A 27,573-nucleotide genomic window follows, 5' to 3' on the forward strand; every position below is an offset into this window, starting at 1 on the left:
AGAGAAATATTTACCTCAAAACAAGAGGTAACCAGTGTTTGTTAACAAAAGAAACCCCCAAACATAGAAGGGGAAAATATATTATTTTCAAAATGAATACTTATGAAGGAAAGGTTAGAGGTTCATCAGCAACCTTATCCGCTCCATCGTCCTCCCTGTCTTCAGCTGCTTTATCCTTCTCCAGCACCCCAGACTCAGCTTCCTCCAATTCCTTCGCTTCGTCTTCCAGGACTTCAGTGTCAATCTTCTCAAAGTCCAGGCTAGAAAAATCCACAGCCGAGCTATGATGCTTCATGGTCCAGCGACATAAAAGTTCAAACCCTTTGAAATATTGCAAAAATTAGAGGTCCGAGAAGTCTTCTGATTGCTTGAATTTTTGAATGACATTCTCCCTCTCCTCGTCAATCTTCAGCAAGGCAACTTGGATCTCTTCGTCTTTCTGAATGACGAGAGCTTTCTCCACACGCAAGGATTCAGTGAGCTCCTTTACTCTCTAATTAGCTTCGTTCCGTTCATTCATTGCAAGGATCAGATCCTTCTTCAGCTGAGAACATTCAATCTCAACAGATTCTGCCTTTGATGAAGCCGTCACAATCTTCTCCTCCGCACTCAAATACTCTGTCGTAATATGCAAAGACTCTCCAAGTACCTAAAGAGAGGGAAAAGAAGGTTGTACACACTCCATAGCAAATAAGTAAAGCAAGGAAATCAGGACGACATACCTGCACCAGCTTGTGAATATGACGACTAACGAGCTCGTGTGAAGGAACGAACGTCAAACTCTTCAGTTCGTCACTTGTAATGACGTTATGCACCCAACCTAAAGTTGTGGCAGGATCGTCCCATACATTCATCCCAATCTTGCTCTTACCCTTGGCACAAGTCACCGGGGGAGAGATAGCGGTCACTTCTAAAGATGGAGTTGGAGAGGGAGGAGCAATGTGAACGAAAAGGTTTAAAAGGGAAACTTCAGCCTTCTCATCACCTAATTTCCTCTTCTTTGAGCCTGAAGTCAAGTTGGCTAAAGGTTTGCTCTTTAGGTTCTTAATCCGAGCATATTTATCTCTACTGTATCGGGTCGCCATTTCTGCAAAAAAAAAGAGAGACGATCAGATAACAGGCAAAGTCAAAGGAAGTAAAATAGTTGATAGACGAACTTACTCTTCTCTTCTCGACGAATTTTTTCTAAAACGTATTTTCACGGCTCAGGGGCTAAGCAACAATCATATAAGTGACGAGGATCAAGTAGATCGTCGAAGTCCTCTATTCCACGGGCATAATCAAGTGCAGCTCGGACTCGATGACGATATCGATCTTTGAGATCTGGACGATCAAGATCTGCAAACCAGAACAATAACAACGTCAGATAAACATTCAAGGCATGGAAAGGAGCAGAAAGAGTTCACAGGAATACGCACCAAGTGCTGGAACCTCCCATTTTCGGAGCAATCTTGGGACTTCCCCCCACAAATCGTCGGATAAGGTTTCCCAACCTGATCCAGAGATGAAAAAGTATCGTGATTTCCAATCACGGAAGGATGAAGGGAAATCCCTCACTACTTTGAATTTCCTATCCCAGGGTAAAAATTCAAAATACCCATAATGGGTAGACGACTTCAAACGATACAAAAACAAAAATTCATTTACTGTAATCATTTCTCCATCATAGGCAGATACCCAGATAGCCATACAACTTATTACCGTTCTCCAAGCATTAGGGACGAGCTGACCTGGAGCAATTTGAAGGGCGTTCAAAAGGTGCAAAATGAAAAGGTGAACTGGGAATCGAAGGCCACACAAAAACTGGGCCTCATAAAAACACACCTCCCCGTGAGCAAAGTCGCAAGCTTTCTCAACCAAACGAGGCAACCTGATAGAAGTGCTTTTGGGAAACTGAAACCTCCTCCTAAAACCCTTCAAATGACTCACCTTCAAACAACAAGACTCAGAACGGGCATGTAAGGGACAAGAAGAAGAAGAGGAGGGTAGCCTAGAAACTGCTGTATCAATCGCTTGATTTAAAGACTCAGCGTTGGAAGACAATCTAGTCTCCAACTCACTCGACCTAACATCATTTGCCCTATACTCGATTGGATCCATCCCTAAGTGATACCTAACCAAAGACTGGTGGAGTAAAGGATAAAGAGTAAATAAAACAGGCCTAATAGCATAATCACGAGACACAAACAGACCCAGGGGAGGGTGTCGACCGGAAGAATGCTCAAGAAAAACTCCCAACCTGGCAAAGAAAAAAGAGACCGAAGGGCATTCTTGACTAAGATGCTCAAAGCCAACCATTAAAGCAAAAGCAAAGAAACCTTACCAAGATATTTCTGAAGATGAACCTCTTGGCATTCTAGGAGACAGGCAAAATAGGAGGATGGAAGGGCAACAATTTTCTCTAAAAAGAAAACCCAAAATTAAAGCTCGCCAAAAACGAGGAAAAATCGCACACACCTCCCACCGAGAGTCAACACGCACTCGTTTCCCAGAGAGGCAATCACGTCACATTTTAATCGAGACAATTGGCTTTGGAAATTGTAGAAAACTGAATCCTCGTGTCCAATCACATTCCAAACATCGTCTAAACTCATGACGATCATGGAATGGGGAGGCAATTGACGGAGATCAGAAATTGATCGTCAACAAGACCTACAATTGATCGTCGATGAGGAAGATTGAGTTTGGATTGTGTAATTTGACATAAACATCGAAGTATTCCCAACTGGCCCCATGCCGGCGAAGGTACCCTTTTTGCTTTCTTCTTGTATTGACTATGGGTCCGGAGGTCGTCCATCATTCTGACGAGGAACATACTGACGAGGCACATTTTCGGCTTCATCAGAAGTATTAATAAATGACAAATAAAAAGCCCCTCATCTTATTTTTCAAGCATAAACAGTAACTATTTTCTCAATTAAACCTACTTAACCAAATAGCAACAATAGAATTATTGGCACAGCAGTGAGAGAATTTAAACTACTCATGCCCATCTCTTTTGTTGTCAAGACAGTTAAGCATCATATTTCACTTAACATTTCTAAGTCAACAAAGCCTTTCTTTAACATCGTCAATATATAACATCTCTGCATGACAGAAAAAATTAACTATAATATGCAGAAACATAGAAATGTAAATTAGAGTGATTCCATCCAAGGAAGAGTGATTCAACTTAATGTAATAGCAAGGACTAAAGGAGAGTCAGACAAAATACAGACAAAGCTTAAGACGGAGAAAACACATGAGAACTATCAAACCTGATGCTTCTCTTTAACAGGGTCATAAGAATTAACAACACCTTCATAAAAACTGAACATAAAAACTATCCTATAAGAAAACCAAAACAATACTTTTAATTCAATGCCAAAGATGCCACAGGAAAAATATTAACAAAGCAATTAGTAAATGTCTAAATGCCGATTGCGAATTATGTCCGAAAGGAGATCATACATTTAGCAATTACATATTTACGATTCTTAAAACAGCTTGGAGAGCCATAAGTTTCAACCAAAGAAGTGTGGTACAATACATCATCAATTATATTATATACTAAGGTCCTTGCTGTTGAGCTTGTGTTGCAAAATGGAGATTTCTTTTTGAAGGTAGACAACAAAAATAGAATTGGTTTCCACATGTTATTATATTCTCAAAAATTCTTTCTTTTTTCAACTCTCTAAATTAAGCATGTTAGATTGTCTAGAATAATTTTTGTGGTCAAAACATATCAAACATGGATATTTCAAATAGGAACTTGCATGTTTCAAAGTTCAAATTTTAAAATTTCCTAAAGTCATGCCAAATTGCAACAAAGTCAAAAGAGTTCATCAATAGAAACCGATTCCAACCAACTAGTAACAGAGGTCACAAGAGAATTATATTCATATGGAAGACGGGCAAGAATATAAGAGTTAATTTCATAACCTCTAAGTGATTGACATGGTTGGATGTGAGTCCATTTGCTTTAATAGCATAAAGAGATTTGAAATATGTAATGAGATTCTAAATGGGATTTGCTTCTCATGAAATCACATAAACAAAGTAAAACTACATATCATAAAACAGCAAAGAAACAAAGTAAAAGAGAATCAAATTCAAGAACATGTATGGCACCAAAACATAACATGCATCCATTGTAAGAATAATTCAACCATCCACACAAAAAGAGAAGCAAGTAAACATGAAAGAACACAATGATAAAATACATTCTTTTTTCATATATAGTATGTTGAGGACTCTTTTTTCACGCCACATGGCATTACTTCATTGGCAACCAACGCCACATCAACATATTATTAATTTTTTGGGAAAAATCTCTTTAAAACCCAAAATAAGCTTATATCTTATTCACCAACATGAATTGGGCTCACATGGCCCACAATATCTTCAACATCAATATACTGATCAAGCTCAAGCAATGAATCAAAACTCATGGCCCATATTACCTCTCTCATATTCATGGAAAGCGGCTTCTCCAACAAAAGCCCATATCTACACAAAATGACAACAAAACCCAAGGTACGTCATCTTATCTTCAGCTTATGATCCAAAGCTTATAAGTCTCTTTGGGGGAATTTTGGGAGTCGTGGTTTGGAGGGCCAAGAGGTATGTTCAGTAAAGCTCCAACGGTTTAAAGTTGATAAAAGAAATATGTTGCTTGGCATAAATGGCATGTCTTCTCCAACTCCCTAAACTCTGACGAGTCAGTGTGTAGTGGGTAACATCCGGTAAGCCTCTCTTATCACATAAACACTCAAAATGATAAAAATCCCCATTGTTCTTTGACTAAAACTTAATACTCATCATATGACAAATACTTAAAAACTCCAACCATCTAAGTGCTGACAAAATAACTATTCATTTTATCTCCAGTTGTTGCAATACAAATTTGGAAATCTAATAATATTATTTCACATAAACTACCTTACTACTTTCAGCTAAAATCCAACTCAAACACATGGCTGAATCTAATTGACTATCTTTAATCTTCAAATATAAATATTCTAATATCTTTAATACTCAGCTGCCATCTACCATAATCAGACCAAATATTCCCCTGCTAGAGCATGCAAAGCATTAAATGCTCTTCTTGCTCACCAAGATTAAGTCACAACACAATGACACCTTGACTAAATCTCTATAGCTTCATTAACTATCAATCAATCATTCTATTACTTAATTAATATGTTTTGTAATAGAATCATGGACTAAAACTATTGATGGGGATGAGAAATAAGTATAGTTCGTCCCTGAGTTGTCGTCCAGATCATATAAGAAACTAAAAAAATTAGGCCATCTCCAGTTCGTCCAAGGTGTTGTCCAAATCTAGAAATATTGTCTTGATATAAAGACGGTCGTCCAACATAAGGAGGTCGTCCAATCTAAGAAGGTCGTCTAGTGTAGAAATACCTGAACGACCCCTTAACACTTAGAAAATTTTTAGAATGAATTTATGCACCAAAGCTTATAATTCAAACCACGTTCTACTATTTTGAAGAATGAGCAAAATCCTTGTCCATCACTTTAACTTCTCACTAAACTCTTAACCTCTAATGGCAGTTATAGAAGATAAGATTAAATCTTCTAACTTCTATAGCAGTTGTAGAAGTTAAGTCTTAACCTTCTAACTTCCATACGGTTTGAAGAAGTTACCAATAAAGTAACCACTCCAAGGTTCACTATATAAGGACTCATCCACATCAAACGAAAGTAAGTTTCCACCACTCCTCAAAAGTTGGAATTCTTGAGTTCTAAAAAAAAAAACTAACTTAAGTATTGGAGAGTTCTTGGCCGGTTCACCCCAGTTGCCTTTGATCTTGTGTTTCTTTCTTTTCAAGCCTTTCAAACAACCTCTAATCCATTGAAGCTTGGAGCATTCAGCCTACTGATTTTCTATGCATCATCAGTTGGCGCCATTTATGGGAAAGATTAAATTTATGTTTTTACAATTTATCTTTCTTTGACAAAAAGGCTATATGGTCCAGACAAAATCAATAGCCACTAGTCCAGACCACCAGGAGAGTGGAAACGCTTCCAGCCACCCCAATCGCGCTCACCAGTCAGCGCCTATTGTGCAACCACCTTCCGTCCAACAAATGCAGTCCATGGCAGCCGCCATGACAAAACTAACCCGTCAAAATCAAGAGTTGACTTGAGAGATAAACCAAAGAAGGCAGTGTCATGAAAGATGTGTGGAAGGACAAGCTCAAAGTCAAAAAGTTAGAGAAGGAGAAAATGTGGAGCACAAGAACAACTCAAGGGGAACAACATCGCGTAGGGTGCCACACTTGGAAAGGGAAATGGATCAAATAAGAAGGGCCATGGACGAGATGACAGAGAATATGGGAAGGACGAATCACATAGATGATTTAGTTCATCGAACCGATTTCCCTTTCGTAGCTTTCGTTAATAGTCATCACCTACCTTCCAAGTTCAAGATGCCTTTGTTGGATTCGTATGATGGAACACGCAACCCATGTGACCACATTGTAACCTTCAAGACCACAATGCACCTTCAAGGAGTTCTAGACGAGTTAATGTGTAAGGCCTTCCCAACCACCCTTAAGGGGCCAACACGGGTATAGTTCAGTAAAATACCACCGAATACTAATGGTTCTTTCAAGGAGTTAAGTAAGTTGTTCGTCAATAACTTTATTGGAGGGCAAAGGCATAAACGATCCTCATCCAGGCAACTGACTATAGAACAAGGAGAAAATGAGAGCTTGCGGTCCTTCATCACTCGCTTCAACAGAGAAGCCCTAATAGTAGACGAAATGGACGATAAATTGATGTTGGCAGCCTTCCACAATGGAGTTAGTTCAGATTTATTCATCCACAAGCTTTATGATCAAGAGCCATAGACCATGGCTAAACTCGTCCATTTAGCCTAAAGCTTTATGAATGCAAAGGATGCGATCATTGCCAAGAAGAGGAAGAGAGCAGAACGAATGGAAGCAGACTTCCCACGTCATCCCGAACAAGGCCTTTATCCAAAGAAGGCCCGGACAGGAGAGAAGAAGGATAGAGACAACAAGAAGGTAGTTTTGTCTTCAGGAAGAGGTCAGTATTACACGCCTTTGAATGTTCCACTTGATCAAGTGCTTATGCAGATCAAGGATGATCCATCTTAAAGTGGCCAGAGAAGATGAATGGTGATCCTAACAAGCGCAATAAGAATAAGTATTGCCACTTTCATAGAGATCACGGGCATGACATGGACGAATGCTATAACTTAAAGCAGTAGATAGGGAATCTTATCAGGCAAGGAAAGTTGAGGAATTTTCTAGGACGAGATCATAAAGACGAGAAGTTAAAAGGAAAGATAGAAGAGCCATCATAGCCCCTACTTGGAGAAATAAGAGCCATTGTAGGAGAGACTTCAGCAGGGCAATCTTCTAAGTCAAGGAAGACCTACTTAAAGGTAGTACAAAACGTTCAACTCTTTTGACAACCACGAAGGATGAAGTGGGCAGACGAACAGGCCATTACTTTCACAGATGAAGACGCTGGAAAGGTCCATCATCCACATAATGATGTGGTCGTCATAACTTTTCTCATTGCAAATTACACGACTAGAAGGGTGTTAATGGATAACAGAAGTTCAGCAGATATCCTATATTATCCCGCTTTCCAGCAGATGAGGCTTAGACGAGACCAACTTCGTCTAGTGAATTCTTCCTTAGTAGGATTTGGAGGAATGAAGGTACAACCAGTGGATAATATTACTCTACCTATAGTGGTAAGAGCGTATCCACAACGGTTAGCCAAATAAGTAAATTTCCTCGCCGTGGATTGCTCATCTTCCTACAATGCCATCATTGGACAGAAGAAGAGAGTCTTTACTCCTAAACGAGATAATGCTATCAAGGAAGAGGTCCAGAAGTTAGCCACAACAGAATTTGTTCGGAAAGTCTATTACCCGGATTGGTTAGCCAATGTGGTGACGATCAAGAAGGCAAATAGCAAGTGGAGAACGTGTGTAGACTTCACTGATTTAAACAAGGCTTGCCCCAAGGATAGTTATCCTTTGCCAGGCATTGATCAATTGGTAGATTCAACAGCGGGTCATTAGTTGCTAAGCTTTATGGACACCTTTTCAGGGTATAATCAGATAAAGATGGATGAGACAGATCAAGAGAAGACATCCTTCATTACCAGTCAAGGCCTATTTTGCTACAAGGTTATACCCTTCAACTTGAAGAACGCAGAAGCAACTTATCAGAGGCTGGTTAACCATATGTTTCGTCCACAGATTGGATGGAATGTAGAAGTATATATAGATGATATGTTGGTGAAAAGCTGGGATGAGGAAAAGCATCTAGATGACCTTCAGGAGACCTTTGATACGTTGAGACGATATAATATGAAGTTGAACTCGAGCAAGTGTGCCTTCGAAGTTTCGTTAGGAAAATTTCTTGGATTCATGATTTCACAAAGAGGAATTGAAGTTAATCCTAACAAGATCCAAGCCATTCTGAACATGGACCCACCAAAGAACGTTAAGGAAGCCCAGTCCCTCATTGGACGAGTTGCAACTCTAAACAGGTTTGTTTCAAAAGCTACAGATAAATGTTTGCCTTTTTTCAAAGTTCTCAGGAAGGCATTCGAATGGATGGACGAGTGCCAAAGGACTTCTAGGATCTTAAAGTTTATCTTACCACGACTCCCCTGCTAAGTCCATCCATACTAGGTGAGAAATTGTACTTATACTTGGCAGTATCCCCACATGCAGTAAGTTCAGCATTAATTAGGGAAGAAGAGAAAGTGCAAAAGCCTGTGTATTATACAAGCTGAGCACTAAAGGGAGCAGAAGGATGATATCTGATGATTGAAAAGTTGGCTTTTGCATTAATAACGGCTTCCAGGAAGCTAAGGCATTACTTCCAAGCTTATGTCATCAACGTCATAATGGATAATCCACTCCGGAAGGCAATGAACAAGTTGAAAGCCACAGGACGACTAATCCAATGGGCCATTGAGCTTAATGAGTTCAACATCAGGTATCAACCTAGGAATGCAATAAAATCTCAAGCCCTAGCAGATTTCATTGCAGAGTTCACTCCAAGCCATGGTGATTTAGATGAAGGAAATGAAGCTAAGGCATGGATCGTCCAAGTAGATGGGTTGTCCACACTATATGCAGGAGGAATAGGAGTTGTATTGAAACCCCCGAAAGGGGACAAGATGAAGTATATAGCTCATCTACAGTGCCCAACAACCAACAATAAAGTTGAGTATGAAGCCCTTCTTAAAGGGCTAGAATTGGCTAAGTCCTTAGGGACAGAATTAATAGTCGTCCAAGGAGACTCTTAGTTAATTATAGGTCAAGTAAATGGAACATGTGAAGCAAAGGAAGAACGGATGAAGAAGTACCTCAGTAAGGTGAAACATGTTATTAGGAAATTTAAGGAAGCCAGTTTCCTTCAAGTCCCAAGAGAAGAAAACATGGAAGCAAACGCTTTAGCAAAGGCAGCATCTGCAGATGGATCGATGGACGAGCTTGATGAAGTCCAATACATGCCTAGCATAGATCTTCCAGAGGTGCAATAGATAGAAGGTGAAGGAGATTGGATGACCCCAATAATAGTTCACCTAAGGGATGGAAGGCTTCTAAAAGAAAGAGATGAGGCTAGAAAGCTAAGGATCAGATCAGTAAAATATGTCCTTATAGACGAGGTGCTATACAAAAGAGGCTTTTTTCAGCCTTACTTAAGATGTTTAGCTCCAGACGAGGTAAACTATGTCTTAAGAGAAGTTCACGAAAGAGCATGTGGAAACCATTCAAGAGCAAGAGCCCTAGTCCATAAGGTTGTCCGTGCGGGTTACTACTGGCTAACCATTCAAGTAGATGCTAAGGCTTATATAAAGGTATGTGATCAGTGTCAACACTTCAACAATGTCCCTAGACAATCATCGGAATATCTCACCCTATGATGGCTTCATGGCCCTTTGCACAATAGGGGTTGGATATTTTGGGTCCCTTTCCAATGAAAACCAGGCAGATGAAGTTCTGGTAATGGGGATCAATTACTTCACTAAGTAGGTGGAAGCTGAACCCTTAGCAAAAATCACATAGCAAAACGTAAAAAACTTCATTTGGAAGAGTATTGTGTGTCGATTTGGGGTGCCTAGGTTACTAGTGTTAGACAATGGACGACAGTTTGATAACACACCCTTCAGAGATTTTTGCGAGCAACTTGGAATCAAAAATCATTATTCCTCACCCTCCCACCTGCAAGCAAAAGGACAAGTTGAAGTAGAAAACCGATTCTTGTTAAAGATCATCAAGGCTCGGCTTGAGGGGGCAAAGGAAGTATGGCCAGATGAGCTACCAGGTCTTCTATGGGCTTACAGGACGGCTGTGCGGACCCTCACAGGGGAAACTTCTTTTAAACTAGCCTATGGAAGTGAAGCAGTCATACCTGCAGAAGTACACACGACTAATCACAAGGTGATGAAGTATCAGGTTAAGGAAAATGAAGAACCACTTCGTCTTAACCTCAATCTAATAGACGAGGTAAGGATGGAGGTAGAGCAGAGGACAGCAAGGTATAAAAACCTCATGGCTAGACAATATGATACAATGGTGAAACCCAGGCGCTTTAACATTGGGGATCTCGTCCTAAAAATGGTCTCTTAGCAACCAAGAACCCAGCTTATAGGAAACTGGGGTCTAATTGGGAAGGATCTTATAGTGTTATTAATTGCAAGAGGCAAGGATCATACTACTTGGAAGCCCTAGATGGAAGAAAGCTGGAGCAACCCTGGAATGTTGAGCATTTAAGGAAATATTACCAGTGAGGTATCAGCCTGGACGAGCATCATCTTGGACGAGATCATCCTGGACGAGCCAAAGTTTGTTGTTTTCCATTACTTATGTGTACATGTGTTCGTTATTAGTACTATATGTTGCTTAGTATTTTAATTCCCTAAAAAAGTGTTAGTTTCTAACTTATGCACTGTCTAAGGACAAGTTTATGATAGACAAAGTCAAGTACTTAGTCTATCTGTTTATACATAGGTATTTTTAATTCCCTTAAGGCACTAGCTTCTAAGCATGTGTCATGCCTCTGGACGCAAGGATGTAACGTCTATAAGCTTTTCATAAGAATAAAGTATAGAAAAATAAACCTAAGGTACATTCATCTAATCAATGGACGAGGTAAACCCTAAGGTATATTTGTCTATTCAATGGACGAGGTAAAGCCTAAGGTATATTCGTCTAACTAATGGACGAGGAAAAAACGTGCACGTAAAAATATTCAAAATCCATGGATGAACCTGACCAGTTAAACAATCCAATCTCTAGATGAGTAAATGCTGGAAACATCTTGCCCAAAGATGAAGATTAATGCGAGCTATAAGTCAAACTTATGGACAAAGAAAGCTAGCAAAAGAAATTCCATTCATAGACGAGTTACACATGCAAAATATAATGAATGAAATGTTGAGCATAAAAAAGTTGTCCTAATATGGATGAACTGAATGCCTTCACAAAGTGGATGGACCACACTTAAACCATTAGATATAACATGGACGATATAAGCAAAAGAAAACTTGTCTATGAACAAAGTATAGCATGTTTAACAAAGAACAAAGAATGAAGATGAAAACAAACATTCATTCATAAATATAAACAAACATTCATTCATAAATATCTAAAAAAAAAAAGGGCAGACAACGATCATCCAAAAACCCTTATAAAGTTAGCCTAAAAAGGCAATTGTATCAGAACTCGTTTCAAAAACGTGGACGAGTCAAATGTACTTAGACAAATTTAAATGGTCTAAAACAACGGACCTCATATTTAAATAACAATAAAAAAGAGAAAATGACAAGATAATATTTTAAACGTCTTTCATTAAGGGCTATCTCCAGAATTAGGCTCGTCCTGAGCAGGCTAGGTAGTGGCAACGTCCTCGATGTTGACATATTCAGAGCTCCTCTAAAGGAGAGAGCTTACAACACCAATATTGAGCTTGATGGAGCTAAAGTCAACTTCAGGGAAGCGTTCCTCAGCGTCTATATGAAAGTCTTCAAAGCCAGCAGCGTAGTTCCTGTCCAAAAGGACGGTAAACTGACTAGAAGCTCTGAAGTCCTCAACAACGTCTTCTTTGGCCTTTTTGAGAAGGGCGCGCAGCTCATCGTTCCTCTTCTAAAGATGGTCAAGATGGGTATCCTTTTCGACGGCATTAGCCTTAAGCTTTTCAACGAGGTTCTTTAACTCCCTAACCTCGTCCCTAGCTTTGGCTGCCACCTACCCCTACAATCTGCCTACACCTCACTAATCTTTGCTTCCAGCTTTATTCTATTTTGGTACATCTTAGTAGCCTGCATGGACGCTACTATGAACTTTGACATAACCTATATATGCAATTGATTGAAATTGATTAGACGAGAGGTGTGAAGTGTAACAAGACGAAATGAAAACAATAATGAAAACATACCTTGAAGAGATCATGAACAGTAGAGTTTTCAAATTCTTTCAAGGACATGTCATAGCATACAGCCACGTCCTCATTAGTCACGGCCTTTTGAAACCTTTCCCAAGCAAGATCTTTGTTCTCAATAAGATTCATGGGAAGTCTTCTAGAAGGACAAGGTGGTTACCACAAGCTTGGACGGAGTGACTCCAGCAAGTATAGAGAAGTCCAGATCATGAATTTGGATGGACAGTTGTTAAGAGGTAGGAGGGATAACTGAGCCAGACTTGACTACCCCAGGTTTAGACGACCCATGCTTTGCCTTCTTATTTCCTCAACGATTGGGAAGATTTCCCAAATCAAGCGTCCTGAATAAACTTTTTCTTTTGTCTCCAACAGAAGGACAAGGTTGGGATTGAGCCTCTGGCAAGGTTACCTCGTCCACTAATCTTTTCCTTTTGTTTTCCTTCATGATTGCAATCCCTATGGAGAAAAGTGTTAGAGTCTAGTCAAAACAAATAATAAAAGAAATTTTCTAAGTAAAACTCACATCTGCGAGTAGTAAGCTCGTGGGCTAAAGCTTCAAGAGATGGTTCAGGTCCGAGTCCCTAAGTTACAAGACATTGGAGAGTAAAAAGAGAATGAAAAATCCTATCAGCAAATAGACGAGCCTTCTGGATGCGTTCAAGATGAAATTTGCTCAAAGAAGGTGGTCTAATAGCTAAATAAAAAAATAAAGAGAAGAAGAGGGTGTTTTGATGACAGACAACGCAAGAACATTGGGGCAACTGATGGGGATGAGAAATAAGTATAGTTCATCCTTGAGTTGTCGTCCAGGTCATATAAGAAACTACAAAAATTGGGTCATCTCTAGTTCATCCAAGGTGTTGTCCAAATCTAGAAAGATTGTCCTGATATAAAGAAGGTCGTCCAACATAAGGAGGTTGTCCAATCTAAGAAGGTCGTCCAGTGTAGAAATACCTGGACGACCCCTCAACACTTAGAAAATCTTCAGAATGAATTTATGCACCAAAGCTTACAATTCGAACCACGTTCTACTATTTTGAAAAATGGGCGAAATCCTTGTCCATCGCTTTAACTTCTTACTAAACTCTTAACTTCTGATGGCAGTTATAGAAGATAAGATTAAATCTTCTAACTTCTATAGCAGTTGTAGAAGTTAAGTCTGAACCTTCTAACTTCCATACGGTTTGAGGAAGTTATCAATCAAGTAACCACTCCAAGGTTTACTATATAAGGACTCATCCACATCAAATGAAAGTAAGTTTCCACCACTCCTCAAAAGTTGGAATTCTTGAATTCTAGAAAAAACTAACTTAAGCATCGGAGGGTTCTTGGCCGGTTCACCCCGATCACCTTTGATCTTGTGTTTCTTTCTTTTCAGGCCTTTTAAACAACCTCTAATCTATTGAAGCCCGAAGCATTCAGTCTACTAATTTTCTATGTATCATCACATATAAATATCCAAATGATGAAACTTTTCCAGCAAAACACCAGTAGTGTGTTCAGCACTTAACACCTGGCTGAAAGTGACATCACCAGTCATTTAATACTTAATCCTAACAGACAGCTACTATACCCAAAATAGCAATATATCCTTAAAAGAGATCTTACCATTTTTAGCTAAATTCAAGAAATAAATTTTGAATATTCCCTCCAGCAGCCTGACATGATCCAACTGACCTCATCTACTTCAGTTCCAAGCAACAGCTATCTTATGACAGCTGTAACAGCTTTTTCAGACAGCTGTGACAGCTATTTCAGAACAGATGGGACAACTGATCTAGCAGCCTTAACATTACTGAATCTCCTTATTTGGTTAAAATCCAAAACCAACCAAAGAAACAATTTTTTTCTTGCTAAAATAATTTCCTTTTTTGCTAGTCTTTCCTCTAACTGATATTACCCAAAACAGCAAAGACCCCTAAAGTTGAACATACCACTTTCGACCAAATCCTATGATGGATTTTCTAAAAATTTATTGTTGATAGAGACAAATTTTGGCTAAGATTCTTTGCTAAGTACTCTTAAACTCAGTTATAAATAGAACCCCTCATCAACACATCAAAGCACACCAATAGAGAAGAACTAATCTCTCAAAAGCTTCTCTATTTTCTCTCTCCCTCTAATTATCTTCTTAACTCTTAATGAGGTTCTGAGCTTCTGAGTTCTTAATTTCCAAATTAGAAACTAAGCTATTTAGCCCTAACTCATAAATTCCCCTCATATCACTAGTTATAAGCCCTTATCACTTCCTAACAAAAAATCTCAGCAACATTGCTAAACATTACGCATCATATGTTCATTATCTCACTCTCCATATTTAAAAAATACATCTATCTGGCTGCCCACATCTCCAAATACCTAAACACATCTCCATACTTTTCTCTTACAAAATCTTTTCTCTTAGAAAGTAGCACAAGCCATCACTATAATCTTTCTAGCAGCTCTAACATAATTCCTTTACCATCTTACATATCTCTCATACATATCACAAAGTACATATCTCACAAAATATCCATACATATCTCTCATATATCTTACAAATTACATCTCTCACAAATTAGACATACATATTCCTCATATATATTACAAACCCATCTTTCACCAAGTATCCATACTTATTACCCATACATATTACAAATACTACATTCTACAAAACATTTATATCTTTTACCATCTCCATATTCCTCAAGAAATATCAAACACTCATACTAAAAGCCTTTCTCATGGAAGACATAAACTCCTAATGTTAAAGCCCTCTCCCAAAAGGCACGAATACTTCTTACAAAAGCCCCTCTCATGGAAGACACAAACCTATCTTACAAAAGTCCTTCCCATGGAAGACAATACTATTCATAACTTCACAATAACTAAAAAAGCATTATAAAGGGAAAATTCATTTAAGTGCATGATAAAGGAGACAAACTTAGGTAGCCTCTACACACAGTTGGACATATTCTCTCTCCCTCTAGTTACACCTATTTTTCTCCTTCAATCTTAAAGTTAGTATGACAAACTGTCTCTCCACCGTTGGTGTCATTCTACTGGAATACTATCAATTCATTGACGCTATACATCTAGAGCTACAAACCATGCAAACATAAGTCACTACGTTTCCATATCTCTAAATGAACATTATTGAATACATGATTATTTCACCTTTAAATACATATTACTTTATTTCAACTACTATTACAACTATTAATCAAAGCTATTATATCAAACACATATTATTTACTTATTCAACCATTATCATGATTCTTAGACTTTGGGCTTTACCCATTTTGTAGGCCTAAAAATACACCACAAGCCATTGGACTACTTGTCAACCATTATCATGATTCTTAGACTTTGGGCTTTACCCATTTTGTAGGCCTAAAAATACACCACAAGCCATTGGACTACTTGGCCCAATGTCGAGTTCTGAACGCAACTCTCCATAGAAACCAAAGTCTAGCAAGGTCACCCCTCTAGCGGACAACATGTGGCTACACAATGAAAAATGGCTCCCAATACAGTATAAGATAACAAAATATATCAACCATTTTCTAACCTAATTAAGTTGATCTAGGCTTCAACAAAATACATCAACCATTTTTCTAACACAATAAAGTACATCAACCCTATTTCTAACATAACAAAGTTGATAAACTACTACCAAAATAAAGTTTATCTAAGACATCATTTACATGTTTCAACTACCAAACTCTTTACTTGACGTTTGTCTTACAAGAATTCCCTCTTGGAATTGTTCATAAAAAGTTTTTGTGCTCCAGACATGCCACTTGTATCCATACTCGTAATTCTCTCATCCTCTACCATACTTTTGATATAAAGCTTTTCCATTTCAATACTAATTCTTTCCTCCTCCATTTGAGTTCTTTTCTCCTCTAATCAAATTCTATCTTTATCCCTCAACTCTTGCAATTGAAGCCTTTCCGTTTTGATGTGAAGACTCTCTTTTTCTTATTCTTGTGAGTCCTCAATAAATTTCATTCTCTTTGCCAAATATTCTCCAGCATCTTTCCCACTAGCATTTTTCTTTCAATTGGCCTTTTTGGCCTTCCTACCTATTAGTCTCTCAAAGTTAATAGTTTCATCAAGTAAGGACACATCATCCCTATCAGCAATAGATATTGAATCAGAAGTTGGAGGTAGCACTACTCTCGAGTTTTCCTTAGGCATGCTCCATTTTGGTCGGTGCTTCAACACATGCCAACAATGTTCAAATTGAAAGTCTTTTTTGAATCTATTTCTATACACATCCTTTGCATTTTCAATCTAAAAAAATTAAAAGAAATAAAACATAATTAGTATCTTCAAACTATTGGTGAATATCTATTTTGAAACTATTGCAATATAATTCATACCTTGTCCCGTTCGATTGTACCACTATGAGGGGTTGCTTCAAGTGTAGCTATGAACCCACAAAATCTACTTGTCTCCCTATTAATCATTCCCCATCTACTTGATAGGGAGACAGAAGTACTTGTGGTGCCGGATGGACTGTGTTGGTAGGAGTATTGCCAATTTTTTTCACAAAATGTTTCTTGTTTTTGCTCATTAGCATGCACAACATCAATACTAGTATTGAGCCATACCGATATTAGGATATTATCTTCGTCTACACTAAAGTTGGTACCCGTCTCGGTTTATTAGATATGGCAATCTCAACTTTAGGTGGAGAATTAGAAACAGGCATTGGGTTATTTTGGAATACACAAAAAAGGCAAGTCAACATCAAATCCCCTTGTATGATACTAGTATAAAACGGCAAGTCTCCTTGTGAGTCCATAAGTAGATAATGTACAAAATGACACAGCCTACTTATTAAAGACACTCCTACAAGGCACCCAAATCACCAAGAGTATGACATGATAAAACAAGACAATCAATTGAAGCTTAGTATAAAATACATTTAGTACTATAAAATTAGAACCAATAGGTAAATAATTAGAACTAGAGTAAATCAAGTATATGATAAAAGTGATCACATCAAACCAAACCTATTAAAACCCAAATGGAAACAAACAGATTCCTTCATATTTCCAAAGGCTATAGGACAATGAAAACATTCCTACAAACCCATTTCAAACAGCTCATTATTCAAACATTCCTAAAGGCCTTGGCTTGAGACTCAGCTGCAAAAACCAAATTTCCAAATCCCCAATTACATCACAACTCAACATTGGGTACAAGTACAACCCTAAAACACCTAATGATAATCACATCATCTATAAATATACTAAATGGTCATAACAGATTTACTTTTACTAAACTAAACCAAATTTAAGATTTTAAAATTCATTGTCTAATCCCACTAGGTTCTAAATTCAATTGAAAATTTTCTGTACACACTCTGTCTACAACCAAGAATTTAAATTTCCCAGTCACAAATTCAATGAACTATAACAAAAACAAGAACAAAAACATAATATAATGCACAAATTACAACTAGATTGAAATGTTGAATTACAATACCATTTCAAAGCTCCATAAAAGATTCAAACCAAAATTATAGAAAGATTGACAGAAATAACTTACTTGTTCTGGAGTTGAATCGGCTAGAAGCTTTGCCCCAATTGGTGATGAACTTGTGACAGAAATACAAGACGCATAACCAAACATCCAAACCCTAACCCAAATCAAAACCTAATAACCCATTGTTTATACCCATGGAGCTTCGGTCTGACCCAAATGGAAGCCTAATCTCCTCCCTTAAAGCTTCGGTTTTGAGATGAGAACGGAGAGCAGATAGGATTCAAGCCTGGGTTTTTGGGTTCGGTCAGGGAGAGAAGAGCTTGGGTTTGTGATTGTGGGTTTGGTCAGAGGAAGAAGAGAATAGGTTGGGTTTTTGGGTTTGGTCAAAGGGAGAAGGAAAGAGCTTCAGTTTTTAGCGGCATGGGTTAAGGGAAGGGAAGTAGCGTGAGGCATGGGAGAAGGGAAGGGTGCATTGTGGCTTGGGTTGAGGGAGAACGAAGAGAAAAAAAAAATAGAGAGGAGGTAGTGTGTGAGGCGTGGGAGAAGGGAGAACTAGAATAGAGGAGGGAGAACCCAAAAAAAAAAAAAAAAAAAAAAAAAAGAGGAAAGAGAGGTAGAAAAGAAGAGGGAAAAAGTTGGAGTATGTGGTGAAAATGAGGGAAAGAGCACGTGTGTCTGAATAAACAAATGATATTTTGTTTAACACCTTGCAACAGTGAGCTGCTAGAAATGGCAACTCACTTTCAAGCAACTCACTATAACTTAGTGTAAAAAATTATAGCATATAGCATGTTTGATGTAATGTGTTTTTTGTGTGTTGGTTGTTATTAATAGCATTTTTAAGCATTATAGCATTCTTGATGTGAATGCTCTAAGTCATCATTCCTTTTGCAGCAACAAACCAAACTGAAATTGGCTTAGGTAAATAGCCAAAACTTAAGTACAGTACCATAGGTGCAGTTTCTTAAGTTCTCCTCTTAAAATTTAGCAATGTAACTTTTTTCCTCACGAGATACAAGTGTATTTTTAGTTAAATAGCTGTATAGTTAAATTTTAAAAGGAAAATCTAAGAAATTGCACTAAGTGCTATAACTAAATTTTGCCCTCACTAAATTGTCGTAGTAAAAACAAAATCAACAGTGGCCTCCAATGAATTCTACTACTACCCAGTGTTACAAACAAGTTTCTAAAGGATTTTTACACCATCCCAACTTCCCAAGTTGTCATTAAAAAGTAAAAGTTAGTGGGAAAGCAAGCAACATTAGCTCACATTCACCAAAGTCTTTGCCTCATTAATTTCCAACAAAACTACTTTGTTTCTTACCTTCAGCAAGTCCGGAATTATGTTTTCCACTCATTCCACTCGTAATCTCATTAGCAGCACACGAAAAATATCCCTTTTCTCCCTCTCACCTAATTTATGCTTTCCCCCATTATTAACAATGATCAGGTTGTTTATTTATTTTTATTTTTTTACCCATCTTGTTTATTACACTGATAGTGATATGTCTAAAATAAAAGAGAACTTGCCCCCAACCCCTCCCCCCCCCCCCCCAATCTCACATTTGCTAGTGTGATAAATTTTTGGACTAAACATTTTACACGTGCCTCATATTTATTTTATTTTTTTGATAGGGTGCCTTATATTTATTTAGCAAAGAAAGAAGGATGAGTTATTTTGGGAAAATTTTGGTAAATAGTATATTTTTTGGAAAAAATTCGGTGAATAGTATGCGGTTGAAAGTATTTAGTAAGTTGGACTGTTTTTTGAAAAATCGAGTTTGTGAAACTCAATTTCCAACCCAAAATCGAGTTTCTCAAACTCGATTTAGACCTGACGTGAATTTTAAAAAATAAAAAATAAAAAAAAATAAAAAAAAAAAAAGTGGAACTCAAGTTTAGTAAACTCGAGTTCCATGCTTTTTAAAAAAAATAAACCAGATGGAACTCGAGGGAAGCAAACAAGAGTTCCGTTAATTTTTTAAAATGGAACTCGAGTTTAGTAAACTCGAGTTCCACTTTTCTTTTCTTTTTTAATTCATGTCAAGTCTAAATCGAGTTTGAGAAACTCAATTTTGGGTTAGAACTTGAGTTTCACAAACTCGATTTTCAAAAAAAAAATCCAACAAACTAAATACTTTCAGCCGCATGCTATTTATCTAATATTTTTCAGAATTCTTGGACTAAACATTGACTACTGATCATTGACTCATTATATTGACTAGTAAGAGAAAGGTAGCATCAATAATATTAATGCGTATTCAAGATTATTGATGAAACTTAATACTTAATTGATTTATTCAGCCGCTCATTTCCTAGCCCTATGGACTGCCTCTTAGAATCGATCTGGACAAATATCTATCTCGTGTCCTCTTTGCCTTGGAAAGGGATGGATAGGGGCCCAGGTATTCCTCCTTGTTGTAGTGTGTTTAGTTGTTTGTTGAAAAAATAAATAAATAAATAAGGCAAAGTACGTATTTGGTCCTTATCCTTTACCTCATATTTCAATTTAATTTGGTCTTTAACTTTTCAATTATATCAATTTGGTTCTTAACCTTTCAGTGTCGTGTCAATTTAATCTTATATTTTGGATAGAAATTGTTGATGTGACAAACATCTAAAATAAAAAATTAGTTTATTAGACTAATTTTTAATTTTGGCTATTAATCACATTAGCAATTTTCATCTAAATGATAATAGTAGGGACTAAATTAACACGCTATTGAAAGGTTAAGAACCAAATTGACATAATTAAAAGGTTAAGAACCAAATTAGAATATAAGGTAAAGGATAAGGATCAAATACGTAATTTATCCCGGAAAAAAATTTGTGTTATACTGCATGAGACTATTAAAGTATTTATTACAAAAAAGAAAAAGAAAATATAGACGAAACCCAAACGCATGGACCAAGTTCATGTGTAAATTGAAAAGAAAAGATTGAGAGTTGTACTTTGGAGGCTTTTTCTTCAATGTTGGGCTTGATTGAAAGTTTTACAAATGGCCTTGAATTGTTGCAACCCATAAGCCGATGTGAACAAATTTTAATGTATGGGCCGGGGACTTCTACTTGTGCTGAATAAAAACTCACACCCGTGACTTCTAGTCTATATTCATTGTTCAATGCTGGCTTCATCACAATTAATGCTCATGTCCTGAGTTTTTAAATTTAGCAGCTCTGTAATAGTATCATTCCTTTTGTAGCAACAAACCAAACTGAAATTTGCTTAACTAAATTGTCATGTTTAGTAAAAACAAAATCAACAGTGGCCTCCAATGAATTCTACTATTACAAACAAGTTTCTGAAGGATTTGTACACCATCCCAAGTTGTCATGAGCTAGTGGGAAAGAAAGCAACGTTAGCTCACATTCACCAAAATCTTTGCCTCATTTTTCCAACAAAATTACTTTGTTTCTTACCTTCAGCAAGTTTTCCTCTTCATAATCTCATTAGCAGCACATGAAAAATATCCCCTTTCTCCCTCTCACCTAATTCATCATTTCTCTCATTAATCGCATTCTAAGGCAAATTATTAACAATGATCAGTTTTTTTTTGTTTTCTTTTTTCCCTTTTTCTCATCCCCTCCTGTTTATTACACTGATAGTAATATGTCTAAAATAAAAGATCACTTGCCCCCCAACCCCCCAACCTCCACCCCCTCCAACTTCACATTTCCCTAGTGTGATGAATTCTTGGACTAAACATTTTACCCGTGCCTCATATTTATTTATATATTTAGCAAAGAAAGAAGGATGAGTTATTTTGTATCTTTATTGTTGTGTCTGACACTCTGACTAAGTTAATGTTTACTCTCTTTTTGTTTCACTTTATTTATTGCTAAAGATCTTTGTTAGATATCGTTAAACTCATTTATTGTTCTGAGTTTACTGATGAATATGTTTTTTGGGGAATTGACAAATATATTTATTTAACATTGCTAACAGTAGGCTCACATGTTCCGTTACTTGCCTCTTAAAACTTTGTATGCTTCAAAACCTAATCATTTCCATTAAAAATATTTTTTCTTCATTTGATTTATACTTCTCTCTTTTTTTCTTTTTTTTCTTTTTTTGGGTGAAAGGAAAATATCATTACACATTTCACTCACTTATCTCCCTTCTTTTCTTCTTCTTCTTTTTATTTTTATTTGATTTATACTTCACTCCCTTATTACATATTTTTATAATTAATGGTTGATGTTAATGGAAGACCCATTGGCATGAGTATTAGACTCAATTACCGCAAAGAATGTAAGTCTAACCGTTAACCTATAAATACAACATGTGTCCCAATGACTAAAATGGTCCTAACAAATACAATCACAATGGATTTATCTTGATACAACTTCCTTGATATTGTTTATGATAAAAATTATCTAGAGTAGCGATAATACAGACTGATTTGAGGATTTATAAATTACATACTAAGTAAACTTCCACTAATATCACAAATTGGCTTATCAACAAAATCAATAATAAACTAGATTGTAAACTTAGTTTATGCACCAAAAAAATCCAGTAGTAGCAATGATGAGGTGGTCAAGCCGAAGGCCAGAGGGGGCGAGAAGGGGCAAGTGCCCCCCTTGACCTCCCAAAAAAAATCCAGAATAGCAATCCAAATATTACATTATTAAGCATTTTGACCTTGACACAAATGCTCCACATCTAGAGAAGAAAGCAATATTAGGTGCAAATCTTCATAACATTATTTTGTCTTTTTCGAAATAAAACAAAGTTTTGTGAGTCCTATTTAACACCCATACTTTTTTTTCTTGCCACATGTTCTCAAGTGCTGGAAATTGTTTTTCTCGAAGTGCTTCCCACATAATCATAATAAAAAAATATTTAGGTCTTTGTATATCAAACTAAAACCTTAACGTTCCCTAATCTTTTTCTCTTCTACTTTAACATTTTCATAATTTCAATTTTGAAACACTTTTTTTTTACTATAGAACCAAATTTTAACTACTTACTACTTAAAGAATAGACTAAAAAAATTAAATTTTGCATAACTTTTTAAGAGCATTCACGGCCATCAAAATACAACTTTATAATTATTTTATATTGATTTATTTTCTCAATTTATTTTAAGGAATCAAATTACATGTTTAAATTCTATACATTTAGAATAGTCTCTTAATTTGATTGTTATTAACTATGATTTTTTTTGGTTTTATTTATTTTAATAATATGAATTAATACTTATATTCAATTGAGATTACGGAGAAGCCAAATTATAATAATGATTTAGATTCAAATTCTAAACAAACTCATATCGAGGTGTATTTTATTAATCTTCCAATTGAACAAATTAAACTATGTATGAAAAAATAAATCAGAGTTTATATTATATTAGATTTTGTATGACAATTGCATTAATAGTATATAATTGTTTATCTATTTTATTATTAACATCAATTAATAATATTTAGATCAATTTTACTTTCAATCTTATCTTTTAGTTTTGCCCTCTCTAAATTGAAATCTTGACTCCACCACTACGTGGTCTTACTCCAGTAAGTAAAGTGATCACCTCAATTTCAACGTTGAAAATCATGGATAAGTTACTCAGTACTAAAATAAAGACAATTAAAATGGATATATGACACAAAAATAAACTACAATTAAAAATTTATTTTGTATTTGATTTGGATTTTTATTGTACTTCAACTTTAATATATTTTATATAATATGATTATGAATTTGGAAAAAGTCACATCCAGCAACAAATAATTGTTTCTTGAAAATTCTGGTATGATTTGAACGTGTATAATATTTGGTTTATTTTTGAGCTAATTAAAATTGCTATATAATAAGAAAAAAAAACCTTAATAATTATATACAGTGTATGATTATATTTTTGGATGAAATTTGGAAGCCATACCCTGATGGTATATCTAACAAAATATAAAATGGTTAAGGAAGCCCAAAGTTTTCCTCAAGATTCCCTTACAGAAAAAGATTCTAAGTTCATGAAAGATGCAACAACGCCGTCTGTGGGAATCGAACCCACGACCACGTGGTTAAAAGCCACGCGCTCTACCGGCTGAGCTAAGACGGCTAGTTGATTTTAGAGCGCCATATATTATTATTGAAGTAAAACATATTTATGAGTCCCTGACACCCATTAACGTATTCTCTTCTTCGTTTTTTTTTTTTTTAAATAATAAAAACCCAACCAATGATCAGTTAAAGACCATATATAATGTTGCACAATATTAATGATTTGTTTCATCAACTACACGTATTACTAAGATTATTTGGTATTTTGCTCTAGCTAATTATTGCTATTAATTTGTTGCCATTGATTGCAAACAAAAAAAAAAATTGTTGCCATTGATTTATTATTTTTTTTTCAAAGGAGATTTTTTTAGTTATTTTTTGAGCACTGCTAATTCTTTGAATTTCTTCTTCGTTGGGGCCTTTAAATAAAGTATAAATTAGTAATATATTAATTACTTCCAATTCAAAGTATAAAATGAACAGAAGTGAAGTTAAAAAAAAAAAACGAAAAGAAAAGAAAAAAAGAGTGACCCCTCACAAGTCACGAGAATGATAAAGTTGAGGATATAACATTTGAGGTAAGTTAGCTAGTTACTTTATGAGGTACCCTTTACTTTACATTGCTTCTAGTATACACTATTTTCATTTGAAATGCTAAATTAAAAATTTGGACTTTGTAGGTGTGGTTATTAATATTATACTCTATTCACTTAAACCTTAAATGGGGTGAAATTATCTGCGTACGCGTAATAGTCAAGCTTATCACTACTCAAACCCATAATTTCAAATTCGTAAAATAATGAGCCACAAGTACTTTTTATTATAAACAAACCTCCACGTGTTATTCGTGGAAGATGAATGTTCTACCATTCTAGAAAATTAATTTGTTCTTCTTTAATAACTTGTTTGGATGGATGAGGAATAGAGGGGGGAAAAATAATAGCTTGTTTGGATGGATGGAGAGTAAAAGTGAGTAGAGTAGAGGAAGGGGAAGTAAGTTAAATTACCTTATTTGGATATTTTTTAAGAGAGGAGGGAGAGAGATTTTGAGAGGTTCTAACTACTTCTAATCCCTCATTTTTAATTCCTCAAAAGTGGAGAAATTTATGGCCTGTTTGGATATTTAAAAAAGGAGGGCGAGTAGAGTAAAGGGAGGGAGAGTAATTCAATTATAATAATAATAATAAATTTTCAACTAGGGGTAAATTTGTCTATTTAAATAATTTCCTTTCCTTTCCATCATAATTTTTAAAACATCCAAACAAGAGGAATGACTAATTACTTTCTTTCCCTTTACTAATTTTAAAAACATCCAAATAAGGTGGAGGATAACTATTCCTTCTACTCTTCTTCCCACTGCTCTCCTCCTCTCTACTCCCCTCTACTCTCGTCTCTCTCTAAACTTTCAAACAAGCCATTAGAGAGAGAGAGAGTAAAGTATAAAAATATTTGACTAAATGAATTATCAAATTTACCCTTACCATATTAACAAAATTACAAACTATAAAAAGATTAATTAGTCCTCTCCCCCTTACTTAATTTTAAAAACATTCAAATAATGCGAAGGATAACTATTCCCCATTTCCCCTCCCCTCTACTCTCCTCCCCACTACTCTTCTCCTCTTTACTTTCCTCTCTCTCCAAACTTCTAAGTATTACATAAGTTAAATTACCCTGTTTGGATCTTATTTAATGGAGGAGGGGAGGGATTTTGAGAGGTTTTAAGGGGTTCTAACTACTTTTAACCCCTCATTTTTAATTCCCTCAAATTAAAGAGATTTGAAAGGAGAGTAGAGTATAGAAATGCTTGGCCAAATAAATTATCAAATTTGCCTTTACCATATTAACAAAATTACAAAATATGAAAATGTTAATTATTCATCTCATCTTACTTAATTTTAAAAACATCCAAATAAGGTGGATAATAACCATTCCTCTCTACTCTTCTCCCCTTTACTTTCTTCTACTCTTCTCTCCCTCCAAACTTCCAAACATAGCATAAATACATTCAACAATTCTGAGAACCCCTCAATACCAAAAGTTGAGCGACACAAAATAACATTTTGAAAACAGTAATATGTAACGGATATTGAAGAAAAACGTGAAAAGGGTAGCATCCTCTGCGCTCGTTGTTGCCAAAATGCCATTTGCATGTTCAACAAAACCATTTCTATTGCGCATTGTGCTTTCAAAGCCATATCCCGTGCATACATGGGGCTTAAAAACTCCAAATTTCAATTCTTTTTTAATTTGCACAATACATGCTCAATGAATGGTATATTTTAACAAAGTGCTTGAGCTTATTTTCTAATTTTAGTTTTTTTTTAGTAAATTACATTTTAAACTTATATATTTTAAGGACGGTTTTAAAATACAAACCGATAATTTCAAAAGTTTTAAATCAAACATTAAAATTTAAGATCAGGTTTATTTTTGACAGTAAGATCAAGATCAGTATTAATTTTTTTTTTTTTTGGTAATAAAATTGACGCACACTCCTGTAGGTGAAAAAAAATAAATGCCAATGGGGGGGTTGGCTGAGTTGGTCAGGACTTCGCTTTCCTACTTGTCAGGCTTGGGTTCAAGTCTTGCCAACGGCCTTTTGTTGGTGGGCATTCTTGGTGAGGAGTGTACTCAGAAATAAGGTGACTCTTATATGCACAAAAATAAGTGAGTATCTCACGGCGTGGCGTCCTGCCCGGGTTTAATACAACCACGCTCCCATTTTATTTCACCAAAAAAAAAAATAATAAATAAATAAATAATGCACAGTACAAATGGTAGTCTGATTTTGTTTACTCTATTTCTGTTGTCTACGTATAATTTTCCTTTAGGCTAAAAAGTAGGTCCAATATAGGGTCTCCTCAAGTTACAAGTTACAATCATGAAACTTCACCACTCACGTGTCGTCACCGTCTTATATATAGTATAGCACCACCTTGAAATTTTTCGTACGTTACCTCTCTTAAGTCTCTATTTCTCTCTCTGATCAAATACACACACACATACCTCCACACACAATGTCTGGTGTGTGGATTTTTGACAAGAATGGCGTGGCTCGTCTAATCACCAATCCAACGAGGGAGTCCTTTGAGCAAAAAGAGCCACCATATCCAGGCACAGCTACTTCACCCGGTGCTCGACCCCGAGTCCTGGTCTACCTCCCAGCTAACCAAGTGATCCGATCCTACACCCAACTCGAGCACTGTCTCACCGAGCTTGGCTGGTCTCGCTATCACAACTCTGGCTGCCCAAACCTCCTACAGTTCCACAGGTCAGAAAACTCAGCCCACTTGATCTCTCTTCCCAAAAATTTTGACAACTTTAAGACCCTCCACATGTACGACATCGTCGTCAAGAATCGATCTTTCTTTGAAGTTCGCGACGCCACTGCGTGTTGACATAGATAGATTGTTGGTACTGGCCTGCTAGCTAGCTAAGCTAATTCATCAATCATCATCATCATTACTATTAATGCACATACAAACGGTTGCCTGCGTTTGGATAGCACTCAAAGTTGCTGTGCGTTTCCAATTCTGCGTTTCGGAGCTTTTTTTTTTTTTTTTTTTTTCAACGCATGAACAGTAAAATCACTGTGCAGGAGACAATTAGCACTGTTCACGCACTGTAGCGCACTGTTTATAT

At 36.3% G+C, this 27,573-nt stretch overlaps 1 protein-coding gene and 1 non-coding gene across 2 annotated transcripts; one reads left to right on the forward strand and one right to left on the reverse strand.

The window, feature by feature from the left end:
* Positions 1 to 9,892: 9,892 nt before the first annotated feature.
* Positions 9,893 to 12,220, forward strand: LOC111987239 (uncharacterized). The gene is made up of 3 exons (XM_024018938.1): positions 9,893 to 10,009; positions 10,157 to 10,545; positions 11,875 to 12,220. Exons 1-3 carry the CDS (start codon positions 9,893 to 9,895, stop codon positions 12,218 to 12,220), a joined length of 852 nt encoding a protein of 283 aa, XP_023874706.1.
* An 11,693-nt stretch (positions 12,221 to 23,913) lies between these two features.
* TRNAK-UUU (transfer RNA lysine (anticodon UUU)) lies at positions 23,914 to 23,986 on the reverse strand. Its single transcript has one exon. It is a non-coding gene; the product is annotated as a tRNA-Lys (tRNA).
* Positions 23,987 to 27,573: the final 3,587 nt, after the last annotated feature.

Source organism: Quercus suber, unplaced genomic scaffold (assembly GCF_002906115.3).
Source record: "Quercus suber isolate HL8 unplaced genomic scaffold, Cork oak 2.0 scaffold_360, whole genome shotgun sequence".
NCBI classification, from domain to species: Eukaryota; Viridiplantae; Streptophyta; class Magnoliopsida; order Fagales; family Fagaceae; genus Quercus; species Quercus suber.

What these genes read in the sequence shown, in the direction of transcription:
- LOC111987239 (XM_024018938.1), top strand. Translation starts at nt 9,893, where the DNA reads ATGTCCCTAGACAATCATCGGAATATCTCACCCTATGATGGCTTCATG. An exon ending in ACCAGGCAGATGAAGTTCTG is followed by an intron (nt 10,010 to 10,156) that starts GTAATGGGGATC and finishes AATGGACGACAG; the next exon opens with TTTGATAACACACCCTTCAG. An exon ending in GTAGAGCAGAGGACAGCAAG is followed by an intron (nt 10,546 to 11,874) that starts GTATAAAAACCT and finishes GGCTATCTCCAG; the next exon opens with AATTAGGCTCGTCCTGAGCA.